Source organism: Lithobates pipiens, unplaced genomic scaffold (assembly GCF_037356315.1).
Source record: "Lithobates pipiens isolate NorthernLeopardFrog02 unplaced genomic scaffold, aLitPip1_a1.2 Scaffold_78, whole genome shotgun sequence".
NCBI lineage: Eukaryota > Metazoa > Chordata > Amphibia > Anura > Ranidae > Lithobates > Lithobates pipiens.
This window is the reverse complement of record NW_027507901.1, coordinates 196,473-208,598: the sequence shown is the minus strand read 5'-3', so window position 1 is coordinate 208,598 and position 12,126 is coordinate 196,473. Positions and strand designations below refer to the sequence as shown.

At 51.5% G+C, this 12,126-nt stretch overlaps 1 protein-coding gene across 1 annotated transcript; it reads left to right on the top strand.

Annotated features, from left to right (window-relative positions):
- The first annotated feature begins 8,028 nt into the window (after positions 1 to 8,028).
- LOC143959501 (beta-1,3-galactosyltransferase 5-like) lies at positions 8,029 to 9,670 on the top strand. Its single transcript, XM_077468179.1, has one exon. It carries the CDS (start codon positions 8,392 to 8,394, stop codon positions 9,373 to 9,375), a length of 984 nt encoding a protein of 327 aa, XP_077324305.1. The 5' UTR covers positions 8,029 to 8,391; the 3' UTR covers positions 9,376 to 9,670.
- The last annotated feature ends 2,456 nt before the right edge of the window (positions 9,671 to 12,126 follow it).

The following is a 12,126-nucleotide window of genomic DNA, read 5'->3' as shown; positions in this document are numbered from 1 at the left end:
CTCCACAGGGGACCCTCCAATCTCTCCATCCTTCTATCCTCCACAGGGGACCCTCCAATCTCTCCATCCTTCTATCCTCCACAGGGGACCCTCCAATCTCTCCATCCTTCTATCCTCCACAGGGGACTCTCCAATCTCTCCATCCTTCTATCCTCCACAGGGGGCCCTCCAATCTCTCCATCCTTCTATCCTCCACAGAGGACCCTCCAATCTCTCCATCCTTCTATCCCCCACAGGGGACCCTCCAATCTCTCCATCCTTCTATCCTCCACAGGGGACTCTCCAATCTCTCCATCCTTCTATCCTCCACAGGGGGCCCTCCAATCTCTCCATCCTTCTATCCTCCACAGGGGACCCTCCAATCTCTCCATCCTTCTATCCTCCACAGGGGACCCTCCAATCTCTCAATCCTTCTATCCCCCACAGGGGACCCTCCAATCTCTTCATCCTTCTATCCTCCGCAGGGGGCCCTCCGATCTCTCCATCCTTCTATCCTCCACAGGGGACTCTCCAATCTCTCCATCCTTCTATCCTCCACAGGGGACCCTCCAATCTCTCCATCCTTCTATCCTCCACAGAGGACCCTCCAATCTCTCCATCCTTCTATCCCCCACAGGGGACCCTCCAATGTCTCCATCCTTCTATCCTTCACAGGGGACTCTCCAATCTCTCCATCCTTCTATCCTCCACAGGGGACCCTCCAATCTCTCCATCCTTCTATCCTCCACAGGGGACCCTCCAATCTCTCCATCCTTCTATCCTCCACAGGGGATCCTCCAATGTCTCCATCCTTCTATCCTCCACAGGGGACCCTCCAATCTCTCCATCCTTCTATCCTCCACAGGGGACCCTCCAATCTCTCCATCCTTCTATCCTCCACAGGGGACCCTCAAATCTCTTCATCCTTCTATCTTCCACAGGGGACTCTCCAATCTCTCCATCCTTCTATCCTCCACAGGGGTCCCTCCAATCTCTCCATCCTTCTATCCTCCACAGAGGACCCTCCAATCTCTCCATCCTTCTATCTTCCACAGGGGACCCTCCAATCTCTCCATCCTTCTATCCTCCACAGGGGACCCTCCAATCTCTCCATCCTTCTATCCTCCACAGGAAACCCTCCAATCTCTCCATCCTTCTATCCTCCACAGGGGACCCTCCAATCTCTCCATCCTTCTATCCCCCACAGGGGACCCTCCAATCTCTCCATCCTTCTATCCTTCACAGGGGACCCTCCAATCTCTCCATCCTTCTATCCTCCACAGGGGACCCTCCAATCTCTCCATCCTTCTATCCTCCACAGGGGACCCTCCAATCTCTCCATCCTTCTATCCTCCACAGGGGACCCTCCAATCTCTCCACCCTTCTATCCTCCACAGGGGACCCTCCAATCTCTCCATCCTTCTATCCTCCACAGGGGACCCTCCAATCTCTCCATCCTTCTATCTTCCACAGGGGACCCTCCAATCTCTCCATCCTTCTATCCTCCACAGGGGACCCTCCAATCTCTCCACCCTTCTATCCTCCACAGGGGTCCCTCCAATCTCTCCATCCTTCTATCCTCCACAGGGGACCCTCCAATCTCTCCATCCTTCTATCCTCCACAGGGGACCCTCCAATCTCTCCATCCTTCTATCCTCCACAGGGGACCCTCCAATCTCTCCATCCTTCTATCCTCCACAGGGGACCCTCAAATCTCTCCACCCTTCTATCCTCCACAGGGGACCCTCCAATCTCTCCACCCTTCTATCCTCCACAGGGGACCCTCCAATCTCTCCATCCTTCTATCCTCCACAGGGGACCCTCCAATCTCTCCATCCTTCACAGGGGACCCTCCAATCTCTCCACCCTTCTATCCTCCACAGGGGACCCTCCGATCTCTCCATCCTTCTATCCTCCACAGGGGACCCTCCAATCTCTCCATCCTTCACAGGGGACCCTCCAATCTCTCCATCCTTCTATCCTCCACAGAGGACCCTCCAATCTCTCCATCCTTCTATCCCCCACAGGGGACCCTCCAATGTCTCCATCCTTCTATCCTTCACAGGGGACTCTCCAATCTCTCCATCCTTCTATCCTCCACAGGGGACCCTCCAATCTCTCCATCCTTCTATCCTCCACAGGGGACCCTCCAATCTCTCCATCCTTCTATCCTCCACAGGGGATCCTCCAATGTCTCCATCCTTCTATCCTCCACAGGGGACCCTCCAATCTCTCCATCCTTCTATCCTCCACAGGGGACCCTCCAATCTCTCCATCCTTCTATCCTCCACAGGGGACCCTCAAATCTCTTCATCCTTCTATCCTCCACAGGGGACTCTCCAATCTCTCCATCCTTCTATCCTCCACAGGGGTCCCTCCAATCTCTCCATCCTTCTATCCTCCACAGAGGACCCTCCAATCTCTCCATCCTTCTATCTTCCACAGGGGACCCTCCAATCTCTCCATCCTTCTATCCTCCACAGGGGACCCTCCAATCTCTCCATCCTTCTATCCTCCACAGGAAACCCTCCAATCTCTCCATCCTTCTATCCTCCACAGGGGACCCTCCAATCTCTCCATCCTTCTATCCCCCACAGGGGACCCTCCAATCTCTCCATCCTTCTATCCTTCACAGGGGACCCTCCAATCTCTCCATCCTTCTATCCTCCACAGGGGACCCTCCAATCTCTCCATCCTTCTATCCTCCACAGGGGACCCTCCAATCTCTCCATCCTTCTATCCTCCACAGGGGACCCTCCAATCTCTCCATCCTTCTATCCTCCACAGGGGATCCTCCAATGTCTCCATCCTTCTATCCTCCACAGGGGACCCTCCAATCTCTCCATCCTTCTATCCTCCACAGGGGACCCTCCAATCTCTCCATCCTTCTATCCTCCACAGGGGACCCTCAAATCTCTTCATCCTTCTATCCTCCACAGGGGACTCTCCAATCTCTCCATCCTTCTATCCTCCACAGGGGTCCCTCCAATCTCTCCATCCTTCTATCCTCCACAGAGGACCCTCCAATCTCTCCATCCTTCTATCTTCCACAGGGGACCCTCCAATCTCTCCATCCTTCTATCCTCCACAGGGGACCCTCCAATCTCTCCATCCTTCTATCCTCCACAGGAAACCCTCCAATCTCTCCATCCTTCTATCCTCCACAGGGGACCCTCCAATCTCTCCATCCTTCTATCCCCCACAGGGGACCCTCCAATCTCTCCATCCTTCTATCCTTCACAGGGGACCCTCCAATCTCTCCATCCTTCTATCCTCCACAGGGGACCCTCCAATCTCTCCATCCTTCTATCCTCCACAGGGGACCCTCCAATCTCTCCATCCTTCTATCCTCCACAGGGGACCCTCCAATCTCTCCACCCTTCTATCCTCCACAGGGGACCCTCCAATCTCTCCATCCTTCTATCCTCCACAGGGGACCCTCCAATCTCTCCATCCTTCTATCTTCCACAGGGGTCCCTCAAATCTCTCCATCCTTCTATCCTCCACAGGGGACCCTCCAATCTCTCCATCCTTCTATCCTCCACAGGGGACCCTCCAATCTCTCCATCCTTCTATCCTCCACAGGGGACCCTCAAATCTCTTCATCCTTCTATCCTCCACAGGGGACTCTCCAATCTCTCCATCCTTCTATCCTCCACAGGGGTCCCTCCAATCTCTCCATCCTTCTATCCTCCACAGAGGACCCTCCAATCTCTCCATCCTTCTATCTTCCACAGGGGACCCTCCAATCTCTCCATCCTTCTATCCTCCACAGGGGACCCTCCAATCTCTCCATCCTTCTATCCTCCACAGGAAACCCTCCAATCTCTCCATCCTTCTATCCTCCACAGGGGACCCTCCAATCTCTCCATCCTTCTATCCCCCACAGGGGACCCTCCAATCTCTCCATCCTTCTATCCTTCACAGGGGACCCTCCAATCTCTCCATCCTTCTATCCTCCACAGGGGACCCTCCAATCTCTCCACCCTTCTATCCTCCACAGGGGTCCCTCCAATCTCTCCATCCTTCTATCCTCCACAGGGGACCCTCCAATCTCTCCATCCTTCTATCCTCCACAGGGGACCCTCCAATCTCTCCATCCTTCTATCCTCCACAGGGGACCCTCCAATCTCTCCATCCTTCTATCTTCCACAGGGGACCCTCCAATCTCTCCATCCTTCTATCCTCCACAGGGGACCCTCCAATCTCTCCATCCTTCTATCCTCCACAGGGGACCCTCCAATCTCTCCATCCTTCTATCTTCCACAGGGGACCCTCCAATCTCTCCATCCTTCTATCTTCCACAGGGGACCCTCCAATCTCTCCATCCTTCTATCCTCCACAGGGGACCCTCCAATCTCTCCACCCTTCTATCCTCCACAGGGGTCCCTCCAATCTCTCCATCCTTCTATCCTCCACAGGGGACCCTCCAATCTCTCCATCCTTCTATCCTCCACAGGGGACCCTCCAATCTCTCCACCCTTCTATCCTCCACAGGGGACCCTCCAATCTCTCCATCCTTCTATCCTCCACAGGGGACCCTCCAATCTCTCCATCCTTCTATCTTCCACAGGGGACCCTCCAATCTCTCCATCCTTCTATCCTCCACAGGGGACCCTCCAATCTCTCCACCCTTCTATCCTCCACAGGGGACCCTCCAATCTCTCCATCCTTCTATCCTCCACAGGGGACCCTCCAATCTCTCCACCCTTCTATCCTCCACAGGGGACCCTCCAATCTCTCCATCCTTCTATCCTCCACAGGGGACCCTCCAATCTCTCCATCCTTCTATCTTCCACAGGGGACCCTCCAATCTCTCCATCTTTCTATCCTCCACAGGGGACCCTCCAATCTCTCCACCCTTCTATCCTCCACAGGGGTCCCTCCAATCTCTCCATCCTTCTATCCTCCACAGGGGACCCTCCAATCTCTCCATCCTTCTATCCTCCACAGGGGACCCTCCAATCTCTCCATCCTTCTATCCTTCACAGGGGACCCTCCAATCTCTCCATCCTTCTATCCTCCACAGGGGACCCTCCAATCTCTCCATCCTTCTATCCTCCACAGGGGACCCTCCAATCTCTCCATCCTTCTATCCTCCACAGGGGACCCTCCAATCTCTCCATCCTTCTATCCTCCACAGGAAACCCTCCAATCTCTCCATCCTTCTATCCTCCCCAGGGGACCCTCAAATCTCTTCATCCTTCTATCCTCCACAGGGGACTCTCCAATCTCTCCATCCTTCTATCCTCCACAGGGGTCCCTCCAATCTCTCCATCCTTCTATCCTCCACAGAGGACCCTCCAATCTCTCCATCCTTCTATCTTCCACAGGGGACCCTCCAATCTCTCCATCCTTCTATCCTCCACAGGGGACCCTCCAATCTCTCCATCCTTCTATCCTCCACAGGAAACCCTCCAATCTCTCCATCCTTCTATCCTCCACAGGGGATCCTCCAATCTCTCCATCCTTCTATCCTCCACAGGAAACCCTCCAATCTCTCCATCCTTCTATCCTCCACAGGAAACCCTCCAATCTCTCCATCCTTCTATCCTCCACAGGAAACCCTCCAATCTCTCCATCCTTCTATCCTCCACAGGGGACCCTCCAATCTCTCCACCCTTCTATCCTCCACAGGGGACCCTCCAATCTCTCCATCCTTCTATCCTCCACAGGGGACCCTCCAATCTCTCCACCCTTCTATCCTCCACAGGGGACCCTCCAATCTCTCCATCCTTCTATCCTCCACAGGGGACTCTCCAATCTCTCCATCCTTCTATCCTCCACAGGGGACCCTCCAATCTCTCCATCCTTCTATCCTCCACAGGGGACCCTCCAATCTCTCCATCCTTCTATCTTCCACAGGGGACCCTCCAATCTCTCCATCCTTCTATCTTCCACAGGGGACCCTCCAATCTCTCCATCCTTCTATCCTCCACAGGGGACCCTCCAATCTCTCCATCCTTCTATCCTCCACAGGGGACCCTCCAATCTCTCCATCCTTCTATCTTCCACAGGGGACCCTCCAATCTCTCCATCCTTCTATCCTCCACAGGGGACCCTCCAATCTCTCCACCCTTCTATCCTCCACAGGGGTCCCTCCAATCTCTCCATCCTTCTATCCTCCACAGGGGACCCTCCAATCTCTACATCCTTCTATCCTCCACAGGGGACCCTCCAATCTCTCCACCCTTCTATCCTCCACAGGGGACCCTCCAATCTCTCCATCCTTCTATCCTCCACAGGGGACCCTCCAATCTCTCCATCCTTCTATCCCCCACAGGGGACCCTCCAATCTCTCCATCCTTCTATCCCCCACAGGGGACCCTCCAATCTCTCCATCCTTCTATCCTCCACAGGGGACCCTCCAATCTCTCCACCCTTCTATCCTCCACAGGGGACCCTCCAATCTCTCCATCCTTCTATCCTCCACAGGGGACCCTCCAATCTCTCCATCCTTCTATCTTCCACAGGGGACCCTCCAATCTCTCCATCCTTCTATCCTCCACAGGGGACCCTCCAATCTCTCCACCCTTCTATCCTCCACAGGGGTCCCTCCAATCTCTCCATCCTTCTATCCTCCACAGGGGACCCTCCAATCTCTCCATCCTTCTATCCTCCACAGGGGACCCTCCAATCTCTCCATCCTTCTATCCTCCACAGGGGACCCTCCAATCTCTCCATCCTTCTATCCTCCACAGGGGACCCTCCAATCTCTCCATCCTTCTATCCTCCACAGGAAACCCTCCAATCTCTCCATCCTTCTATCCTCCACAGGGGACCCTCCAATCTCTCCATCCTTCTATCCCCCACAGGGGACCCTCCAATCTCTCCATCCTTCTATCCTTCACAGGGGACCCTCCAATCTCTCCATCCTTCTATCCTCCACAGGGGACCCTCCAATCTCTCCATCCTTCTATCCTCCACAGGGGACCCTCCAATCTCTCCATCCTTCTATCCTCCACAGGGGACCCTCCAATCTCTCCACCCTTCTATCCTCCACAGGGGACCCTCCAATCTCTCCATCCTTCTATCCTCCACAGGGGACCCTCCAATCTCTCCATCCTTCTATCTTCCACAGGGGACCCTCCAATCTCTCCATCCTTCTATCCTCCACAGGGGACCCTCCAATCTCTCCACCCTTCTATCCTCCACAGGGGTCCCTCCAATCTCTCCATCCTTCTATCCTCCACAGGGGACCCTCCAATCTCTCCATCCTTCTATCCTCCACAGGGGACCCTCCAATCTCTCCATCCTTCTATCCTCCACAGGGGACCCTCCAATCTCTCCATCCTTCTATCCTCCACAGGGGACCCTCCAATCTCTCCATCCTTCTATCCTCCACAGGGGACCCTCCAATCTCTCCACCCTTCTATCCTCCACAGGGGACCCTCCAATCTCTCCACCCTTCTATCCTCCACAGGGGACCCTCCAATCTCTCCATCCTTCTATCTTCCACAGGGGACCCTCCGATCTCTCCATCCTTCTATCCTCCACAGGGGACCCTCCAATCTCTCCATCCTTCACAGGGGACCCTCCAATCTCTCCATCCTTCTATCCTCCACAGGGGTCCCTCCAAACTCTCCATCCTTCTATCCTTCACAGGGGACCCTCCAATCTCTCCATCCTTCTATCCTCCACAGGGGTCCCTCCAATCTCTCCATCCTTCTATCCTCCACAGGGACCTCTCAAACCTCTCCATCCTTCTATCCTTCACAGGGGACCTCTCAAACCTCTCCCCACCAGTCTGCCTCCACAGGGGCCCTTAAATCTATCTCCACTGGTCAGGGGCCCCTCAAATCTCCATGTCCCTCTATCCTCCACACAGGATTGGCTCCTGAATCAGCTCAGATGTGTTCTCAGCCTCTATCTCCTCTTCGCTGGTCTAAGTTGCCCAGCCTCCCTTGTTTGCTGTAACTTGAGAGTCTTTTATGTTGGATTACAGAGGAAGACTTGTTCTATTCATCCCTTCTGCAAACTCCCCCCCTCCCCCTCCAACCAGCCTCTCCCCCCCCCCCCCCCCCTTGTCCCTTTTATTCTCTGTTCCCAGGACAATGTCCAACCACAATCTGGCATGGCCTTTCACCGATTTGTTTGATAAAGGACTGGAGGCCGGGCTTGGCTCCATTCCTATCACATGGCCGCTGTTTACATGCTGAAGGTTGGGAGCCTCCGATGGGGAATTCCTGCATTGCTTTTCGAGAGGGACCTCGCAGAAGATTCATCCTCCAGGGACAGGAGCTTTTCCCATTCGCTGAATCCGGAGGGAGGCAGGAATACAAAGTCTGGATGCCAGGCGAGGTTGTGACACGCCGTGCGTTGTACCCTGACCCTTGGAATCGGCGATCATTTGGTGTATCTCTCATCAGAGAGGTCTACTCTACGTTCAGGAAGATGTAGACCTCCCTTTCGATGGCCATCAGACGTTCTTGGTGTTTGAAGGTTCTCCTCTGCGTCGCCGTCTGCTTCTCCTTCCTCCAGCTCTGGAATTCGCGGTCCCAATTTCTGGAACGATGGTTTCGGTTTTTCGACTTTGCGCCATCCGGAAGAAAAGGTATTCATTTCCCGTCTCTCTTCTCGGAGGAGCTTCCGGAACCCGAGTGCCGGACGGAGCTTCTCCTTCTCATCTTGGTGGCCTCAAAGCCCGACCATCAGGACTCCCGGAAGGCCATACGGAGGACGTGGGCCTCTCCAACCGAAAGGACCGTGGACAACTGGCAGGTGGTGTTTTTAGTCGGACGGACGTTGGATGTAGAACTCGATTGGCGCATCCACAATGAGCAGAAGGCCAGTTATGATATTCTCATGGGGGACTACCTGGACTCCTACCGTAACCTAACCCTAAAGGTCATGCACGGCATGAAGTGGGCGGCGGATAGGTGCCGGCCGCGCTACATTCTGAAAACAGACGACGACTGCTTCGTCAACACGCACTACCTCCCGTCCTTCCTGAGGGACCGCGGCCCCGGTAGTAGTGGCCACCTCTACGTGGGCTCAGCCGTCCCGGAGAAGAAGAGAGTCGTCATTCGGGATCCGCTCAGCAAACGGTACGTTTCATACCGGGAGTACGAGCCCAATTTGTACCCGCCGTACGCCAACGGAATCGGGTACATCGTGTCCTTCTACGCGGCCAAGTCCATCCTACGTGCCGCAAGGACCGTTCCTCCCATCCCCGTGGAGGACGCCTATCTGGGGATTTTAGCGGAGAGGGCCGGGATCGGGCTTCTCGCCAGCCCCAGGTTTGCCCAACGCAATCTAAAATGGAGCGTCTGCAACTACCGCTTCCTCATGGTGATCCGCGGACTCTCTCCAGAGGACCAGGCCTTGGCGCTGGAGAACCTTCGAAGGACCAGGACGTCCTGCAACCACAGCGCCGAGGTGGCGCACTGGAGGTGACCAAGGAAGCCGGCCAAATCGTTGAAAATTGTGTTTTCCGTCACCCCAATCCCACCGTTCAGGCACCATTCAGACTCTCATCCCTCTACCTGCCGTCTTCCACTGCAGGTCAGTAGGATCGGTGGCCGTGGAGGAACTTAGAACAATCCTCATTCTGGACAACCGCCAAACACAACCAACGTCTTCTCTGGTGTGAGGGGTAGAGAGAAAAAAAAAATCTCATAGATGTTTGTTCATCATCAAAACTGCAAAATCGAATGTTCTCAGGTTATAATCTCTGCAGATCGAATTTTTCTGATGATATTCACTTCTGTCTGGTGGACCTAATACAGTATTTTCACCATTCACTGCATTTTTAACAGTTTAACATTCGATCTTCAGAGAATATAGCCTGAGAACATTCTCTGAACAGGGAAAATACATCGCCACTAGGTGGAGCGGAGGAGCACACGTACCTTCTATAATACTCAGCTCCATCTGAGTATTATAGAAAGTATGGGTATTATAAAAACACTGTGAATGGGGTAAATACTGCATTATGACCACTAGGTGGAGCTGAGGAGCACACGTACCTTCTATAATACTCAGCTCCATCTGAGTATTATAGAAAGTATGGGTATTATAAAAACACTGTGAATGGGGTAAATACTGCATTATGACCACTAGATGGAGCTGAGGAGCGCACGTACCTTCTATAATACTCAGCTCCATCTAGTGGTCATAATGCAGTATTTACCCAATTTACAGTGTTTTTTTTTTTTTTAAAGTTTTACATTCGATCTGCAGAGAATATAGCCTGAGAACATTCCTGATTAAGGAAAATAAATCACCACTAGGTGGAGCTGAGGAGCGCATGTACCTTCTATAATACTCAGCTCCATCTAGTGGTCATAATGCAGTATTTTCCCCATTCACAGTGCTTTTTCTTTTACAGTTTAACATTCGATCTGCAGAGAATATAGCCTGAGAACATTCCCTGAATAGGGGAAATACAACGCCACTAGGTGGAGCTGAGGAGCGCACGTACCTTCTATAATATTCAGCTCCATCCAGTGTTCATAATGCAGTATTTATCCCATTTACAGTGTTTTTTTTTTTAAGTTTTTCATTCGATCTGCAGAGAATATAGCCTGAGAACATTCCCGATTAAGGAAAATACATCACCACTAGGTGGAGCTGAGGAGCACACTTATTTTTTATGATAATCAGCTCCATCTAGTGGTCATAATGCAGTGTTTTCCCCATTCATAGTGCTTTTTCTTTTACAGTTTAACATTCGATCTGCAGAGAATATAGCCTGAGAACATTCCCCGAATAGGGGAAATACAACGCCACTAGGTGGAGCTGAGGAGCGCACGTACCTTCTATAATACTCAGCTCCATCTAGTGTTCATAATGCAGTATTTACCCCATTTACAGTGTTTTTTTTTTTAAAGTTTTACATTCGATCTGCAGAGAATATAGCCTTAGAACATTCCTGATTAAGGAAAATACATCGCCACTAGGTGGAGCTGAGGAGCGCACGTACCTTCTATAATACTCAGCTCCATCTAGTGGTCATAATGCAGTATTTACCCCATTCACAGTGTTTTTTTTTTTAAAAGGTTTACATTCGATCTGCAGAGAATATAGCCTGAGAACATTCTCTGAATAGGGGAAATACAACGCCACTAGGTGGAGCTGAGGAGCACACTTATTTTTTATGATAATCAGCACCATCTACTGGTCATAATGCAGTGTTTTCCCCATTCACAGTGTTTTTTTTTTTTTAAAGTTTTACATTCGATCTGCAGAGAATATAGCCTGAGAACATTCCTGATTAAGGAAAATAAATCACCACTAGGTGGAGCTGAGGAGCGCACTTATTTTTTATGATAATCAGCTCCATCTAGTGGTCATAATGCAGTATTTTCCCCATTCACAGTGGTTTTTCTTTTTCAGTTTAACAATCGATCTGCAGAGAATATAGCCTGAGAACATTCCCTGAATAGGGGAAATACATCGCCACTAGGTGGAGCTGAGGAGCGCACGTACCTTCTATAATACTCAGCTCCATCTAGTGTTCATAATGCAGTATTTTCCCCATTCACAGTGTTTTTTTAAATAGTTTTACATTCGATCTGCAGAGAATATAGCCCAAGAACACTCCCTGATTAAGGAAAATACATCGCCACTAGGTAGAGCTGAGGAGCGCACTTATTTTTTATGATATTCAGCTCCATCTAGTGGTCATAAACCAGTATTTTCCCCATTCATAGTGCTTTTTTTAACGTATAACATTCGACCTTCAGAGAATATAGCCTAAGAACATTCCCTGAATAGGGGAAATACAGTGCCATTAGGTAGAGCTGAGGAGCGCACGTACCTCCTATAATACTCAGCTCCATCTAGTGGTCGTAATGCATTTTTTCCCCATTCACAGTGTTTTTTTTTTACCGTTTAACATTCGATCTGCAGAGAATATAGCCTGAGAACCTTCCCTGAATAGGGCAAATACATCACCACTAGGTGGAGCTGAGAAGCCTCCCTTTTTCACTATAATACTCATCTCACTCTAGTGGTCATATTGCAGTTTCATAGTGCTTTTTTTTTTTTTTTTTTTTTTTAAAGTTTAACAATCGATCTGCAGAGAATATAGCCTGAGAACATTCCCTGAATAGGGGAAATACAACGCCACTAGGTGGAGCTGAGGAGCGCACGTACCTTCTATAATACTCAGCTCCATCTAGTGTTCATAATGCAGTATTTTCC

Excerpts from the sequence above, each read along its gene's own strand:
- LOC143959501 (XM_077468179.1), top strand. The coding sequence starts at position 8,392 with ATGGCCATCAGACGTTCTTGGTGTTTGAAGGTTCTCCTCTGCGTCGCC.